The sequence below is a fragment of the Leopardus geoffroyi genome, chromosome A1 (genome assembly GCF_018350155.1).
Source record: "Leopardus geoffroyi isolate Oge1 chromosome A1, O.geoffroyi_Oge1_pat1.0, whole genome shotgun sequence".
In the NCBI taxonomy this organism is placed as follows: Eukaryota; Metazoa; Chordata; class Mammalia; order Carnivora; family Felidae; genus Leopardus; species Leopardus geoffroyi.
The window spans coordinates 20,224,678-20,241,561 of record NC_059326.1 but is presented as its reverse complement, the minus strand read 5'-3'; the positions used below and the strand labels follow the sequence as shown (position 1 = coordinate 20,241,561).

General features: G+C 44.1%; 1 protein-coding gene across 2 annotated transcripts in view; it reads left to right on the top strand.

Moving 5' to 3' along the window:
• The window catches only part of FAM124A (family with sequence similarity 124 member A), a 106,911-nt gene extending 90,297 nt beyond the window's left edge, over positions 1–16,614 (top strand). For both annotated transcript variants that reach the window (XM_045475212.1, XM_045475204.1), the window contains one exon: positions 13,275–16,614. In XM_045475212.1, coding sequence (XP_045331168.1) covers positions 13,275–14,066 — 792 coding nt within the window. In that variant the 3' untranslated portion in view covers positions 14,067–16,614. The remainder of the gene's footprint in view (positions 1–13,274) is intronic.
• The last annotated feature ends 270 nt before the right edge of the window (positions 16,615–16,884 follow it).

Below are 16,884 nucleotides of genomic sequence, written 5' to 3'. Positions count from 1 at the left end.
AAGCCCACATTAATATGGTCAATTAATCTCAACAAGAGAGGCAAGAATATACAACAAAGACAGTCTCTTCAACAGATGGTGCTGGGAAAACTGGACAGCTACATGCAAAAGAATAAAACTAGACAGCTTTCTTACACCACTCACAAAAATAAACTCCAAATGGATTAAGAACTTAGATGTGAGACCTGAAACCATAAAGCTTCTGGAAGAAACATAGGCAGTAATCTACTGAACATGGGCCTTGGCAACATTTTTCTAGATATGTCTCGTAAAAGCAAAAATAAAACTACTGGGCCTACACCAAAAATTAAAAGCTTTTCCACAGCAAAGGAAACTGTCAACAAAATGAAAAGGCAACCTACTCAGAAAAGATATTTTCAAATGATATATCTGATAAGCAGTTAATATCCAAAATATACAAAGAACTTACACAACTCAACATCAGAAAAATAATCCGATTAAAAAATGGGCAGAGGATCGGAATAGACATTTCTCCAAAGAAAACATAAAGATGGCCAACGGACACATGAAAGGATGCTCAGCATCACTAATCATCAGGGAAATGCAAATCAAAACCACAATGAAATATCAACACCTATCAGAATAGCTAGTTTCAAAATGATAAGAAAGAACCGTTGGCAGGAATATGGAGAAAAGGGAACCTTGATGCACTGCTGTTGGGAATGTAAATTGGTACAGCCACTGTGGAAAACAGTATGGAAGTGCCTCAAAAAATTAAAAGCCAATACCCTATGATCCAGTAATTCCACTACTAGGTATTTAGCCAAAGGAAACAAACACACTAATTCAAAAAGATATATGCACCCCTATGTTTAGTGTAGCATTAGCCAAGATATGGAAGCAACCCAAGTGTCCACTGATAGATGAATGGATAAAGAAGATACGTGTGTGTGCGCGCATATACATAAATGCATACATACACACAATGGAATATTAGCTATAAGAAAGGATAAGATTGCCATTTGTAACAACATGGATGGACCTAGAAGGTATTATGCTAAGTGAACTAAAATGAAAGAAAAAACAGAAACAGACCCATTAATACAGAGAACTGATGGTTGCCAGAGGGGAGGGGAGTGGGAGATACAGGCTTCCTGTTAGTGAATGAGTAGGTCCTGTGGATGAAAGGCGCAGCATAGGGAACACAGTCAATGTTATTGTCATAGTGTCTTATGGTGACAGTTGGTAGCTACAGTTGAGGTGAGCATGGTGTAACATACAGACTTGTTGAATCACTGTGTTGTGTACCTGTAACTAACGTAATGTGCTGTGCCAACTCTACTTCAATTAAAAAAAAAAAATTGGTCAGAGAGACTGAGACACAGTCTCACAATGAATCTCAGCCCTGGCAAGGTAACCCACCATCAAGAGGGATCTCACAACTCATAATCTCTCCCTGTGGAGTAAAGGCTTTGAACTCCTCTTGTGGTTCTACAGCTTCTAAGACCTGAACCTGGGAGATAAGTCCCTAAAACATCTAGCTTTGAAAACCATGGGCCTCATGTCCATGAGACCCACAAGGCTATAGTGATCTGGGAAATAGTTCTTTTTTATTTTTTTTTTAATTTTTTATTAAAAAAAATAAAGTTTACTTATTTTGAGAAAGGCAGAGACAGTGTGAGTAGGGGAGGGGCAGAGAGAGGTAGAATCCCAAGCAGGCTCTGCACTATCAATGCAGAGCCTGACTCGGGGCTTGAACTCACAAAACCATGAGATCATGACCTAAGCCAAAACCGAGAGTCAGATGCTTAACTGACCGAGCCCCAGGCGCCCTGAGAAATAGTTCTTAAAGGGCTAGACAGTGCCCTGATTTTTGCAGCTGTCATCCAGGAGACACTCCTTGGCTGCTTGCTCTAGTGTCCAGGGGGTCTTACTTTCATGGGTTCCACAGGATTTTAACAAACTGAAAAAGAGTTCTTAACCAGCTATACGTCAGGGCACAGCAAAGAAGCATCAGACTGAAATACTCTTTAAATAAGCTTATTAGCATATCTTTATAGCTATGGCCTGTGGGGCATGCTTTTATTTAAACACTTGTATAGGAGCTGACTACAGTCCTCTCCAGAGACTGGGAGGGCACCATCCTTGTGCTCTCCATCTTCACACTTTTCCTCTTCCTGGCCCAAGTTTGCCAGTGTCTCCACGAAAGGAGCTTTTATATTTTGTGGTGCCCTAGGTTTTGTGACTGCCACCCTGAGAAAACATTCCTTGATAGCTTGGCTCTGGTGTCCAGCAGGGCTTGTGTTCCCAGATTCAGTGGGATGGTAGCAAACAAAGAAATGGTTCTTAACTGGCTGTCATCCCAGAGCTCAGTGCAGAGGGAGCAGACAATAATGCCTGTCACCCAGTCTTCTGCTGAAAGAGGTATATTTGCATACTTTCAAATGTGCTGCTTGAGGTTCTTGCTTTCCATCAGCCTGAATCTAGGTGCTGACTGAGATCCTCCCTCTGGGATACTCACAGGTCTTAGAGCGCCCTCAATTGTTTGGAGCAATTAGGAATAAAATGGGCTGCTTGGACAAACACAAAGTTTTTGAGATAAAGAGCTAGAGCAAGGATGAATAATAGTTTCATCTCGTACATGATCCCAGTCCTTCAGACTGGGAAGTGTGGCTCTTTTCTCTAACACAACCAACACAGAAAATCAAAGAAAATGAACAAAAGAACATGTCCCAAACGAAATAACAAGATGAAATCTCAGAAAAAGACCTTAATGAAACAGAGATAAGTTATTTACCTGATGAAGATGCTCACTGAGCTCAGGAGAAAATGAATGAACAAAGGGAGAAGTTCAACAAAAAGAAAATATAAGAAAGTACCACATAAGAAGTCATAGAGCTGAAGAACAATTATTGAACTGAAAAATGCACTGGATGGGTTCAACAACAGACTAGATGAAGCAGAAGAAAGGATCAGTAAACTTCAAGACAGGGCTTTGGAATTCCTCCAATTAGACCAGCAAACAGAAAAAAATAAGAACAAGAGTGAAGATAGCTTAAGGAACTTATGGGACACTATGAAGCTAACTAACATTCATATTATAAGGGTCCCCAGATGGAGAAGTGAAAAAGGAGCAGAAAATCTGACAAAATAATGGATGAAAACATTCCTGATCTGGGAAAGGAAACAAACATCCATATCCAAGAAGTCCAGAGAGTTTCAAAGAAGATGAACCCAAAGACACCCATGTAAGACACATTATAATTAAAGTGTTAAAAGTTAAGGAGAGAATCTTAAAAGCAGAAAAAACAACTTCTTACATACAAGGGAACCCCTGTAAGACCATCACTGGATTTGTCAGCAGCAACTTTGCAGGCCAGAAGCGTGTGGAATGATACACTCAAAGTGCTGAAAGGAAAAGAAAAAAACTGCCAACCAAGAATACTGGGTGAAGCTGTCCTTCAGTTGAAGAAGAGAAAGTTTTTCACACAACCAAAAGCTAGAGTTCATTACCACTAAAGCAGTCTTACAAGAAATGTTGAGGGGACTACTTTTAGTTGAAACAAAAAGATGTTAATGAGTAACAGGAAAACAAAAAAGTATAAATCTCACTGCTAAAAGTAAATATATGTAAAATTCAGAAAAATCTAATTTTGTAAAGGTGATGGGTTCATCATTTATGATGCTAGTATGGAGGTTAAAAGACAAAAGTTGTAGGAATAACTATAACTACAGTAATTTGCTATTGGATATACAGGATAAAATGATATAAATTATGGCATCAAAACAAAATGTTGGGGTAGAGCATAAATATTTAGAGCTTTAGGATGTGTTCAAACTTAAGTTGTTTTACATTAAAATAAACTACAGTATATAAGTTGTTTTTTTGTAAGCCTCATGGTACCCCAAAGCAAAAGCCTGTAGTATATACACACAAGATAAAGAGAAAGGAATCTAAACACACCACTGCAGAAAATCATTAAGTCATAAAGGAAGAGATCAAGAAAAGAAAGGGATTATAAAACAGAAAACAGTTTTAACAAAATGGCAATAAGTACATACCTGGCCATAATGGCCTTAAATGTAAATGGGGGAACTTGGGTGATTCAGTTGGTTAAGCATCTGACTCTTGATTTCAGCTCAGGTCATGATCTCATGGTTCATGAGTTCAAGCCCTGCATTGGTCTCCATGCTGACAGTATGGAACCTGCTTGGGATTCTTTGTATCCCTCTATCTCTGCCCCTCCCCTCCTTGCTCTCTGTCTCTATCAAAATAAATAAATAAGCAAATAAATAAGCAAGTGTGAATGGACTAAATTCTCCCCTCAAAGACAGAATGGCTGAATGGATTTTAAAAAACATATCTCTATACAAGATGTATCTATATACTACCTACAAGATGCTTCCGGACAGAAAGTAAAGGGATAAAGATTTTCCATACATATAGAAATGGAAAGAAAGCAGGGGTAAGCTATATTTCTAGCAGACAAAATAGACTTTAAGGAAGACTGTAATAAGAGACAAAGGTTATTTTATAATGATTTTATAGTGTCTCATTTGTCAATGAGACAAATTAAAATGGAAATTCCACATGCTAAAATGTGCGACACAGCTAAAGCATTTCTGTGACAGAAGTTCATAGAGATAAATGCCTACATCAAGAGACCACAATGAGCTCAAATAAACAACCTAACTTTACACCTCAAGAAATTAGAAAAAGAAAAAAGAAAACCCAGATTTAGTAGAAAGGAGATAATAAAAAGATCAATGAACCTAAGAAAAGCTAAAACAGAATTGACAAACCATTAGTTCAACTCATCACAAAAAAAAACAAGGACATCCTTCAAAAAAAAAAAAAAAATCAAATGAAAGAGATGTTAAACTGAGTACCACAGAAAAAAAGGATCATAGGAGACTACTATGAGAAATTATATGCCAGGGCACCTGGGTGGCTCAGCCAGTTAAGCATTGAACTTTGGCTCAGGTCATGACCTCACAGTTCATAACTTTGAGCCCAGCATTGGGCTTTCTCTCTGCTGTCAGCACAGAGCCTGCCTCAGATCCTGTGTCCCCCTCTCTCTCCGTCCCTCCCTTGCACACTCTATCAAAAATTAACATTTTTTTTAATTTTAAGAAAAGAAAGAATGGATAAATTGTCAGAAACATAAAATCTACCAAGACCAAATCATGAAGAAATAGATAATCTGAACAAACCAATTACTAATAAGGAGACTGAATGAATAATCAAAAACTTCCCAATAGAAGTCCAGGACCAGATGTCTTCACTGGTGAATTCTACCAAACATTTAAAGAAGAAATAGCAATCCTTCTCAAACTCGTCCAAAAAATAGGAGAGAAGGGAACACTCCAAACTCATTTTACGAGGCCAGCATTGCCTTGATACCAAAACCAGACAAAGATGCCACAAGAAAATTACAAATCATTATCCCTTATCAACATACATGGAAAAATCCTCAACAAAATAATATTAGCAGACTGAATTGAACAATACATTAAAAGGATTATACACCATGATCAAGGGGGGATTTATTCTAGGGATGCAAGGATAGTTCAAAATCTGCATATCAGTATTATATACCACATTAACAAAATGAAGGATAAAAATTGTATGGTCATTACAATAGATGCAGAAAAATCATTTGACAGAATTCCACATTTACAAAAAAAAAAAAAAAACGGGTTGGGTATAGAAGAAACACACCTTAACATCATAAAGGTATATATATAACAGTTAAGCCCACTGCTAACATCATACATAGTGGTAAAACGCTGAAAACTTTTCTTCTAAGGCCAGAAACAAAAGATTCCCACTCTCCCCACATGTATTCAGTATAATAGTGCAAGTCTTACATCAGTTAATGAAGACAGAGAAATAAAAGGCACCCAAATTGCAAAGAAAAAAGTAAAACTGTCACTAGTGATGGATGATATACTATAAATAGAAAACCCTTAAGCCTATACTAAAAAAAACAAAAAAACAAAAAAACAAAAGCCCTGTTAAAACTAATGAATTCAGTAATACTGCAGGATGCAACATCAATATATACAAATTTGTGGCATTTCTATACACTAATGAACTATCAGAAAGAGAAATTAAGACAATACCATTTATAATTTCATCAAAAGAATAAAGTACATAAAATGAATTTAACCAAGTTGAGAGACCTATACATTGAAAACCAAAGACATTGATGAAATTGAAGAAGACACAGATTATGGAAAGGTATTTCATGCTCATGGTTTGGAAGGAAATGATCAGTATTGCCAAAAAAAAAAAAAAAAAAAATGTCCATACAGCCTAAAGCAATCTACGTATTCAGTGCAATCCTTATCAAAATCTCAACGGTATTTTTCATACACCTAGAACAAATAATCCTAAAATGTGTATGGAACCACAGAGGATCCTGAATAGCCAAAGCAATCGTAAGAAAACAACAAATCTGGGACTTCACACTTCCTGATTCCAAACTATATTACAAAGCTATAACAATAAAAACAGTATGGTATTGGCATGAAAACAGACACAAAGAGTCATGGAACAGAATAAGGAGCCCAGAAATAAACTCACACTTATGTGGTTGGTTAATTTACAACAGTGGAGCCAAGAATATACAATGCAGAAAGGACAGTTTCTTCAGCAACTGGGACTGGGAAAATTGGACAGCCACATGCAGAAGAATGAAACTGGACCACTGTTTTATACCACACACACAAACTCGAAATGGATTAAATGCTTGAACTTAAGAACTGAAATAAGATCCCTAGAAGAAAACAGGTGGTAAGCTGCTTGACATTGGTCTTGGTGATGATTTTTTGGATTTGACACCAAAAGGAAAGGCAGCAGAAGCAAAAATAAACAGTGAGGCTGCACCCTAGAAGACCTCTGTCCAGCAGAGTAAAAGCAACCGTCAACAAAATGAAAAGGCAACCTACTGAGTGGAAGAAAATATGTGCAAATATGTATCTGGTAAGGGGTTGATATCCAGATAAAGAATTCACGTGACTCAGTAGCAAACAAAAAATCTTATTAAAAAATGGGCAGAGATGCTGAATGGAGATTTTTCTATAGGGGGCTTTCAGATGGCCAGCAGGTACATAATACAGTGCTCAACGTCGCTAATCATCAGGGACATGCAAATCTAAACCACAAACGCTATCTACCACCTCACCCCAATCAGAACGGCTATTACCAAACAGACAAGAAACAACGTGTTCTCAAGGATGAGGAGTAAAGGCTGTGGAATGTAAATTGTTGCAGCCGCTGTGGAAAACATCATGGAGATTCCTCAAAAACTAAAAATAGAACTACCATGTGATCCAGTAGTTCCACTCATAAGCGTTCATCCAAAGAAAATGAAAACAGTAACGCAAAAAGATATTTGCACGCACCCTCCCACGTACACTGCAGCATTATTTAAAATAGCCAAGGTACAAAAGCCACCTATGTGCCCACCAGCAGATGAACGTGTAAAGAAAAATATTTTGTTTTAGCCATAGAAAAAGAAGGAAATTCCACCACTTATGACAACATACGGTCTATCTATGCTAAGGCAGTATGCTAAGCAAGATAAGTCAGAGAAAGAGAGGTACCATATGATCTTACTTATATGTGGATTAAAAAAAAATCATAGATACAAGGAACTGACTGGTGATTGTCAGAATTGGGAGATGGGGAGTGAAGCTGTTCAAAAGATGTAAACGTTCCATTATCAAATAAGCCCTGGGGATGTAACACAGCTTGATGACTGTAGTTAACAATACTGGGCTGTATACTGAAAGTTGCTAAGAGAGCAAATTAAAAGTTCTCATTACAGGAAAAAAAAAGTCTATCTGTGGTGATGGATTAACTAGGCTTATTTCACAATATACATAAACATCGAAAAATTATGTTGTACACCTGGAACTGATGTTATAGGTCAACTATATTTCAATAAGAATTGTTTTAGTAAAATAATCAAAATTTTTTAAAGAATTGCACAAACAACATGGGCTTTGCCTGTGGGTATCCCTCTTAGTGGTTATATGGAAACTTCCCAAAGGACAGTGAAAGGAGAAGGAAGATGTGTTTTTCTTTAGAACAAAAATCTGATTTCTCATGTGAACCCATTGCCCAATTTCCTTGAATTGCCCCTAATTTTTTTTTTTTTTTTATTAGTCCCTGGGTTAAAACCTCTATTGCTGGCTCATTACATAGCAGACAATGCCACAGTAGTTGTGTTTGTGCCAAGGACACAACAAGAAATGACCTTTCTCAGAAAGAGGAAGTGTGAGGATGAACGTGAACTCCGGTGTGACACTGCCCAGGGTCACTGGGTCAGGGGCAGAAACCCCTTCCCTGGGGAATCTACCCATGTGCCAGGGAATGCACCTACTGACACCCAGATCATTGAAAAAGATGCTTCGGCTCAGACTCCTCTACCTCCCTAACTGCAAACTGTCTATGCTCAAAGTTGCATGCGAAGCTTCTGGGTTGATTACTGCAATTTCAAGTTTTTGATGATTTCAGAGACATAATCAGATCTCCTGGCTAGCTGCCTTAAGCAGATTCATTTATCTAATGCCATTCTGTTCCATAAATAGCAAAGGGGGGAACCACTGGCTTCCAGTGAGTCAGCTAGCCTGCACTGCTTCAAAGAGAAAGGAAGGTGACCCCGAGGTACATTGCTGCTGTCACAGAAGGCAGTCCTGAGAGACAAAAGCCAGGGCAGAGAGAGGCTTCCAAGGAAGGAGGGCACATAGGGTATTGTTTCAACTCTGGAAAGATCACCTGGGGAGGGGTTTCCTGAAACATCTCCAACGACTCATTCTCAGCCTCTAGTGTTCCTGGTCAAGTTAGACGAGCAGACGAGAGAGGCCGGAAACAGCTACCGCAGCCAGGAGGACACAAGAAAGCAGCTCCGTGTTTGGTCTACGCGACTTGTCTTTCAGACAGACAAGACCCTGCTTCTTCTGTACAGAGCCGGGGAATACCACCAGGGAATACCAGATGTGCTGCAAACACATCCCACGTGTGCTCAGCCCGAGAGCTGGGGTGTGGAGGCTCGCGGCCACCCTCCTGCAGCTCCCTGCCCCCAGACCCTGTCATTACCACCAGCCAACACCGGTCCAGTTGGAGCCCCACCTGCCCAGCTGGCACTTCCACGGTGCCCCTGGGCCCCCCTCTGGTGACAAACACCAGGTGCCTCCTCCTCTCTTCAAAGCAGCATAATTTAGCGTTTATCTGAATTCCTGCCTTCATAATGGAGTAAAAATAAGAGAGCACAGGTAGGTTTGTTAAACAAGCACAGCGATGACAATACCCGCCATCAAGTGTTCCTCCTCTGCCACTTGTTCCTGGTTTTAAGTCAAAGTTAACACCACTCTGTCCCTGACAGTGGAAAGATTGAGATGTCTCCTAGCACTTTCTTTCTTGGGAACCTTGGCCTTTGGCTTCTCAGGAAGTAATATTCAGAGGCTCCCTTTTTCAAGCAGATTGAGAATGCAAACATGCTCCCCAAGAGCGTGCTCCTCGAATAAGGCTCCAAAGATGGAAGTCATAGAGTAATGTGTAAGAAAATTTCCAAATAAGAAAATACACTGGGGCACCCCGGGGAATTGGCCCTGATAGACATTTTAATAAACATCGCCTCTCCCCTCCCAAAGCATCCTTCATCCCCGAGGACTTCCTTCTGTAAAGAGCTTCATGATTTATCTTCTCTTGTTTGGCCAAACTCCAGCGAGTAAGAAGATCAGTTTGCCTCCCCGACAGCCACCTCGCTGTGATACCTCTTGGGCACAGCTGTGCCTTCAGAGGCTGCTCCTGTCCCCATCCCAAAGGTAGGACTCTTCATGCTTACGCTTCCAGAGTCAGAAGGGCTGGGTGGGAGTCCGGGAGATGCCGGAGCACGGAGCAGCAAGCCCTACTGAGTGGATCATACCTCCAGCAGGAAGCAGCTCAGCTCCAAGTCTTCTTGCCATGTTCAGCAAGGTCCTTCGTGCACATAAAAGCTGGGGCTGCTGCAAACTGAAGTGGCATGGTGAGGACGGCCTTGTGGGCGCTATCTTTAGAAGACTGACACCGAACCCACTTACAACCTGCACTAAAAGCACTCTGCGTCACGTTCTTCAAGCGTCAATAATTTCAGACCGTCAGAAATCTCAATTGCCGCTTTCACCTTTAGCTCCTTAAGCCACCCTTGGCAGAATGATTTGGGAATTTCAGGATGCTCTCCAGAGCCTGGAGGGCAGGACTAGAAGCGGCAGGACAAGGGTACACATCCACGCTACAGAATGTAGAGACTGAGAATTAAGGAGAGGATCAGGAAGGGTGGACAGCAAAGCCATACAAAATCCTGAATATCTGAACTGATGTTTAAGAAACTCATGCAAGCAACTGAAAATACAGCTTACTTGAAATGAATCTTTTTTTTTTTTTTAATTTTTTTTTTTCAACGTTTATTTTTATTTTTGGGACAGAGAGAGACAGAGCATGAACAGGGGAGGGGCAGAGAGAGAAGGAGACACAGAATCGGAAACAGGCTCCAGGCTCTGAGCCATCAGCCCAGAGCCTGACGCGGGGCTCGAACTCACGGACCGCGAGATCGTGACCTGGCTGAAGTCGGACGCTTAACCGACTGTGCCACCCAGGCGCCCCAAAATGAATCTTAAAAAGTGAAAGACTACAGCAGTATCTTCCAAATGCTCTTTCTGCCACCAGTCTTGCCCCCCCCCCCCCATCCAGTCCTTTCTCCTTTACCCTGCTGCCACAGATTTGGCCATGCCACCATCTTGCTTTCAAGCCTTTGGGTTTTGAAATGCAGGTGCCTTATACATACACATGATTTGGGGCCCACCACGACAAGACTCCTCTCGCCTCTCAGAGCTCACCTCTTGGCTTTGGTTCCTGCCTCCAGCCTCTGATCAGGCTGCTTTTGTGCCTGAGTGTGCTTCTATGCTTCACCTATTGCCCTCCAGGTGGCAAACACTTCTTCCACTTCTAAGATTTCATCCAAGTGTGACTTACCAAGGCAAGCTTTCTCTACCTTTCCCCATGCTGCCTCACCCCTATTCAACCTCTCCCTCCTTTGTGCCTTAACATGGCTTGTATATTGCCATTCACTTTATCATCAGAGCTCACTTTATTATACTTGAACATTGTATTGTTAATTGTTTGCTAAGACCATGTCTTACGCAAAATTATCTGGCCTGGCCCTCCAGACATTTCTCACACCAAAGAGCACATAGAAAATGATAATAATATTTATATAGTGCAACAGGCTGCTGGTGAAAGAGATCCAGATCTCAGCTCGCCTTTGATAACCCATTCAAAGTGTAAACACACCAGTGAGGAAGCCCTGCATAAAAGACCCTCGTTGATGTTGATTGAAAGAATGAGTCAATGAGTCTGTTTATAAGATTAAGAGATATCAGGGCCCCTGGGTGACTCAGCCATTAAGCATCTGACTCTTGATTTTGGCTCAGGTCACGATCTCATGGCCGTGGTATTAAGCCCCACATCAGCGCAGATCCTGTTTGGGATTCTTTCTCTCCCTCTGTGCCCCTCCCCCACATGCACATGCTCTCTCTGAAAATAAATTTTAAAACTTTAAAAAAAGATTGCAATATCTGCAATTAGGCAAAGATCTTAGAAATCGATGAAAGGAATGGTCATATATTCATATATTTGTTGGTCAAAAAAACTCCAACAATTAAGACTTCAACATAAAGTATGTAGATTTCTTACCCAGTTAGTCAAGGTCTCCTTGACCACTATGGCACTAGACTCCATTCGCAACTTATCTTCCATCACTGCTTTTCATGCACCTGCACTGTAATCAAGGCAAACTACTCAGTGCCCCCTGCAAGTTCCTTGCTTACCTGCCAACAGTCAGCCTCTGTTTGAGTTGGCCTCTCTCCAGAACAGCCTCCTCTCCACTCATGCCATCCACCAGGAGAACAGCTGTCCATCTCAAAGGCTCCCCTTGAGGGCCACCTCCCCTGAAGACTCCTCTGCTCCTACTGGGCAGGCATGGTCTTGCCCTCATAGCCCTAGTATTGTGACCGTCATCACAGTCTCGTTCTTGTCTGACCAATTTCTTTTTTGTCTCCTATCCTTTCAATGAAATGTAAGTTTCAGGTGGTCAAAGACTGAGTCTCATCGCAGTCCTTCCTCCTTTGGCTGTAACAGATGCACGATAAACGTATATTACATTCAACTGAATTTCCCAAGTGGCTGTGGGAAGACTCAGTTCCCATTTAATAGGGAGGTAAGGGTGCTTGTTGTGTAGGGAAGGGCCGGTGTCTCATAGCCTGCTGGGTGCCAGGAAATATCTCTGATAGTAAACCATCCTCCTAATCCTTATCTCAAGGATTCATAAATCAGATGATCCTGTACTTAATAGACCCAGACCTGCTAGTCCCAAAACCATTATTTCATGGAAACTTTGTATAGTAACGTTGGCCCGTAAGCTTGGGCACTGAGCTAGGCCAGGTGGAGAATCTCAGAGAAGCAGACCCAAGTGGGAATGTGCAGCGGAAAGAGAAGTCCCCAGTTCTATGCAACGGAAGCAGGTTCCTGGTACGCCACAGGGAGGGTGGGGGAATAGCACAACAGGGTGAGGTGTTAAAGGCAGGGAGACCGCTTATCCAAGGTCTGTGGGGCATCCACGGTGTCAGGCAGTAGTCAGCAGCCCCCCTTCCTGTCCAGGTCCTGGAAGGCAAGGTCTGTGGAGGATCAGTGGCCCCAGACGGCAAGTAAATAAATGCTAATTTCCTGATAGCCCCTCACTCTTCACAGATATACTGCCCTGAGCCACGGGCCACCCCTAGGATATGTCCTGGCAATCACACATGTACTGGAATCAAGTCCCGTGTTTTCTGAGCCGAGATGCTCTGTGCTACCCCACCCTGATCGCCTTCATCTTCCCATGAGTTACATGCAAATAGTGGTGCTCTGGTTGGAGAGAAACACACGCTCCCAGCATCCTGTTTGCACTTACTGGTAATTCTTATCTCCCTCCTCCGTGCGCAGCCCAACCCTCATTCTTGTGGCTAATCCGCTGAGCGAGCAGTTACTCCCTGCAAGGCGAGGGCCTGCATCTCCTCCCAGGTTCAGAGAGGGCTCCTCAGGCTGAGAAGTGTGAGCCACACTCTCCCCAGCTCTGCCGCCTCTGTCTTCACGTTAGAGTTCGGAGAAGGAAATTCCTGGTCTTGTTTGGTGGCCGTGACCCTGCTGGAATTTTCCAGTGACCAGGAAGTGTGTCTCGTGACAGTCCCGCCCACCGCTAACCTGATGCGCCCTCTTCCCCCTACAGGCGCAAAGGGTGCACAGGAAGTTTCCGAAACCCGGCAGAACTCAGCCCCCGTCAGAGCAGAGACCTCATCCCGCGCCTCCGCCGAGCACCCCGGCCCCGAGCAGCACAACTGGCGGCAGCCAGCAGCCCCTGCCGGAAGGGTCACACCTGGGGTCCGGCCCCACGGGCCTGCCTCCTGGGCCCCAACGAGCCAGCGGCCCTCCCAGCCTCCCCTGGTCTTTCCAGAGAAGCAAGTCCTTGTTTTGTTTGCCCACGGGAGACCCCTCCCCAGGCTCCTCGGCCCTGCCACAGTGGTTCTCAAACACAGGTGACGCGGGGCACAGGGCGTCAGAGTGGAGGCATGGCTGCCTCCTCTCCATCGATGACTTGGAGGGGGCCCAGGAGACGGACGTGGACACGGGCCTCCGCCTGTCCTCCTCGGACCTCTCTGTGGTCTCTGCTTATTCCGCGCCCAGTAGGTTCTGCGGCACCGGGGAAGCAGCCCTCCCCTCTGCAAGATGCGGCGGCCACTGGTCCAAGCCCAGGGGTTCCAGAGACGGACCACTGCCCGCTGGGGGCGGGGTGACCACAGACACCTCCTGGGCTTCCCTCCCTTTCTTCACCAAAGGGCCCGCCAGCTCCTCCGCGACAGCTGCTGCTGCTCCCACTGCTTCCGGCCCCTCCTCGCTCACAGAGTCCGCACCGGAGCCTCCCTGTGCTGCTCCCAGCGCCGAGCAGACCGGCGGGGATGCCCCACCGCCCCCAGCGTTGACCGGACCTGTGGACAATGCCATGGAGGAATTCTACATCTGAACACCCTCTGCCCTTGTTTTTCAGACACACTGGCTCGGGTCCTGCTGGCCCCGCTGGGGCCCGAACCCCGCCCGCGTTCTCAGCCCCGCTCCCCCGTCTGTCTGGGATCCGGCTCATCACACGTTGGCCGCACGGCCCATGCTTACCTGAGAGGGGGCAGGTTTCTAGACACTCAGTGGAAAAATACCAGCGTTTTTATGCAAATAAATTCTCAAGCTTCTGTTGTAAAAATTTTTTGAATCCTCCGTTCCCTTTGAGATACGGTCTAGTGCACTTAATACAATTTAAATGCTTCCTATAATTATTTGAAATGAAAAGAAAACCTAGTCAGCCGGAGCTGATTTGGCAATTTTTCATGCTGTGAAGGAAAAACAATTAAAGCCAAAACGTTGAATGTGGGAAAGATACTAAGTGACCTGTAGGAGAGATTAGTGCACAATAACGTAACGTACGGCTTACTGGATTCTGCGTACATATTTGCATTACCAGGGACCAGTGGCCCTGAGAATTTCCAGGGAGTGCTTAATAGTGAAAAACCTCAGCTTGATAAAACAGTAAACATATATCAGACTATGGTAGCGTCTCACTTGGATGCCGTGCGACATCGGGAAATATGGATTTATGCGAAGGTAGCTAATATATTTTAGAAGGATTTATCCTGAGTGACAGACTCTGTGATTTGAGTTCCCAAAACCAGACTGGCATCCACCTTTCAGTGACACCTTCACCGTAACAAGGAGAGTCTGCGGAGGACCACTCCACTACCCGGATTTATTTGGATCACTGAAGAATTGCTCATTGGAGTAGGTAGTGTTAAGATTCTTCAACTTTAAAACCCACAGTCCAAGGGCTATGTATATACGTCTCTATATAAATGACAGGAGCCACATTTTATACCACTTTCTCCAATAAACGTGCATTGTCACACACCCTGATCTTTTCGTCCTTAAATAATTTGTAACGTTTTTTAAGCGGCATTGCGATTGCACAGATTAATAAATGCCCCCGTCTTCTCCAAATGGGAAGCTTCATAGGAAATGCTGCCCTGGACGAACACTGTTTCATTGCTAGCCTCCCATGAGTACATAGAAGCCTTAACTGAAGCAGGAGCTCTAGCCCAACCTTAGCCTTTTCTGCCTGTTGTCTGCCTCTGTCAAGCTTGAATGGTAGTTCAACGTCACCTTTCTCACTCCAGTGAGGGTATGTTTACACTTCCAAACTCAGCAGTGCCAAGTGCTTTCACCTTTGGGAAAGAAGGGCATGGATTTATTTGCCTTGCTCATTTCCTCATCTGGTGCTCCTCGCCTACATGACTCGTAGCCCAGCTCTCACCTCTCTGGAAGTGCCCAGACCAGTCCAGACACCGCCTCAGAATCCTCGTCGACACTGTCCTCCAAGCTGCCGTTAAGCCTTTGCCTTCCCTGCAACGAGAAGCTCAGATCCTGTCCCAAACATCCTGGATATTCCCGGCCTCCCAAATCATAATATGCTCCATTTTAAGTAAATAAAAACACCATCTCTTATAATTCTGGGCCAGGAGAGAGCAAACTTTTTTCTAGAAAGGGCTAGGTAATGAACATGTTAGGTTTTGCCAGCCATTGGGTTTCTGTTGCAACTACTCAACTCTGTCATCACAGTGCGAAAGCCGCCATGGAAGATGTGTAGGTGAATGGGCGTGGCTGAGTTCCAGTAAAGCCTTCTTCACAAGAACCGGCCTAAGCCTCGTGCTGGACTGAGGATGATTTACGATCTCGGGCACAGTCCACAGTAAAGCTTCTCAGTCTGCAGCCCTCTGCTGCCGTGGGGTCCTCACGTCATGCCAGGGACTACAGAACCACAGGGCTCAGAGCAGTGAGGGACTTCTTTCTGCTGAGATGGTTCCTAGAAAGCCACTAGCTGTGTACCTCCCCTCCGGAAATGTGACTCGCGGCAGCTGAGGATGAGAAACAACACGTTAACGTTAGGGAAGAGAAAACTCCGAGGTGTCGATGCAGCCTCTGAGGAACAGGAGGCAAGCTCATGCGTAGCAAAGGTCCATGAGACATAAACAAGTGGACCAACTGCCAAGTTTGGCTCCTCCTGGCTTCCCCCCTACCAGTACCCTTATTATACTTGCATGCACCCCCAGGATTGCTTCGGAGCCCAACCCTGATGCTGTCTGGTCCGATCCCTTCTTTGTGACCCACCCTCAGCACAGTCCAGTCTACCCAGTTCAGCGACCCCAAAGGATGTCAGTGATGCCATTTAAGAGCAGGAAATGCAAGATGCCCCTGTAACACAAGGGGAGCACTGAGGGAAGCCCACCACACACATTCATGCATCCCCCTCCCTTCCCTCCCAGGCTGTGGTCAGAAGTGGCCATATACCCTGTGCAGAAGAATGTCACAGAGAGATGTTGACAAAGCCCCAGCTTCAACTTCTGGCTGTGCACCAGCATTTTCCTCATCCAGGAAGTCTCCTGACACCCACTGGGGGAGCCGCATTACTTTTGTTGTGATAGATGCTGGCATACTGTAAGTGCTCAATAAATTTGTTCAATTGAAACACACGAGGCAGTCTCAAATTATTTCCCTCCTGGATTAGGCTCTGTGGTGTAGGAAATCTAGATTTTAGCCCTAGTTTTTTGTCATTTAATGGAACCCAATCTCTTGTTGACCTTCTATCTCCCCCCAGCATTGCACAGGGGGTGTGGCATGGTGCCACATGTCCTGGTCTAGGACAACCCATCTCTTGTCTCTTTTCCAAAAAGACTCCCCAAATTACTGCTTATGGTCCCACCGTGGTCTACTCTAAATACCACCCAGTATGGGCTAGAAAG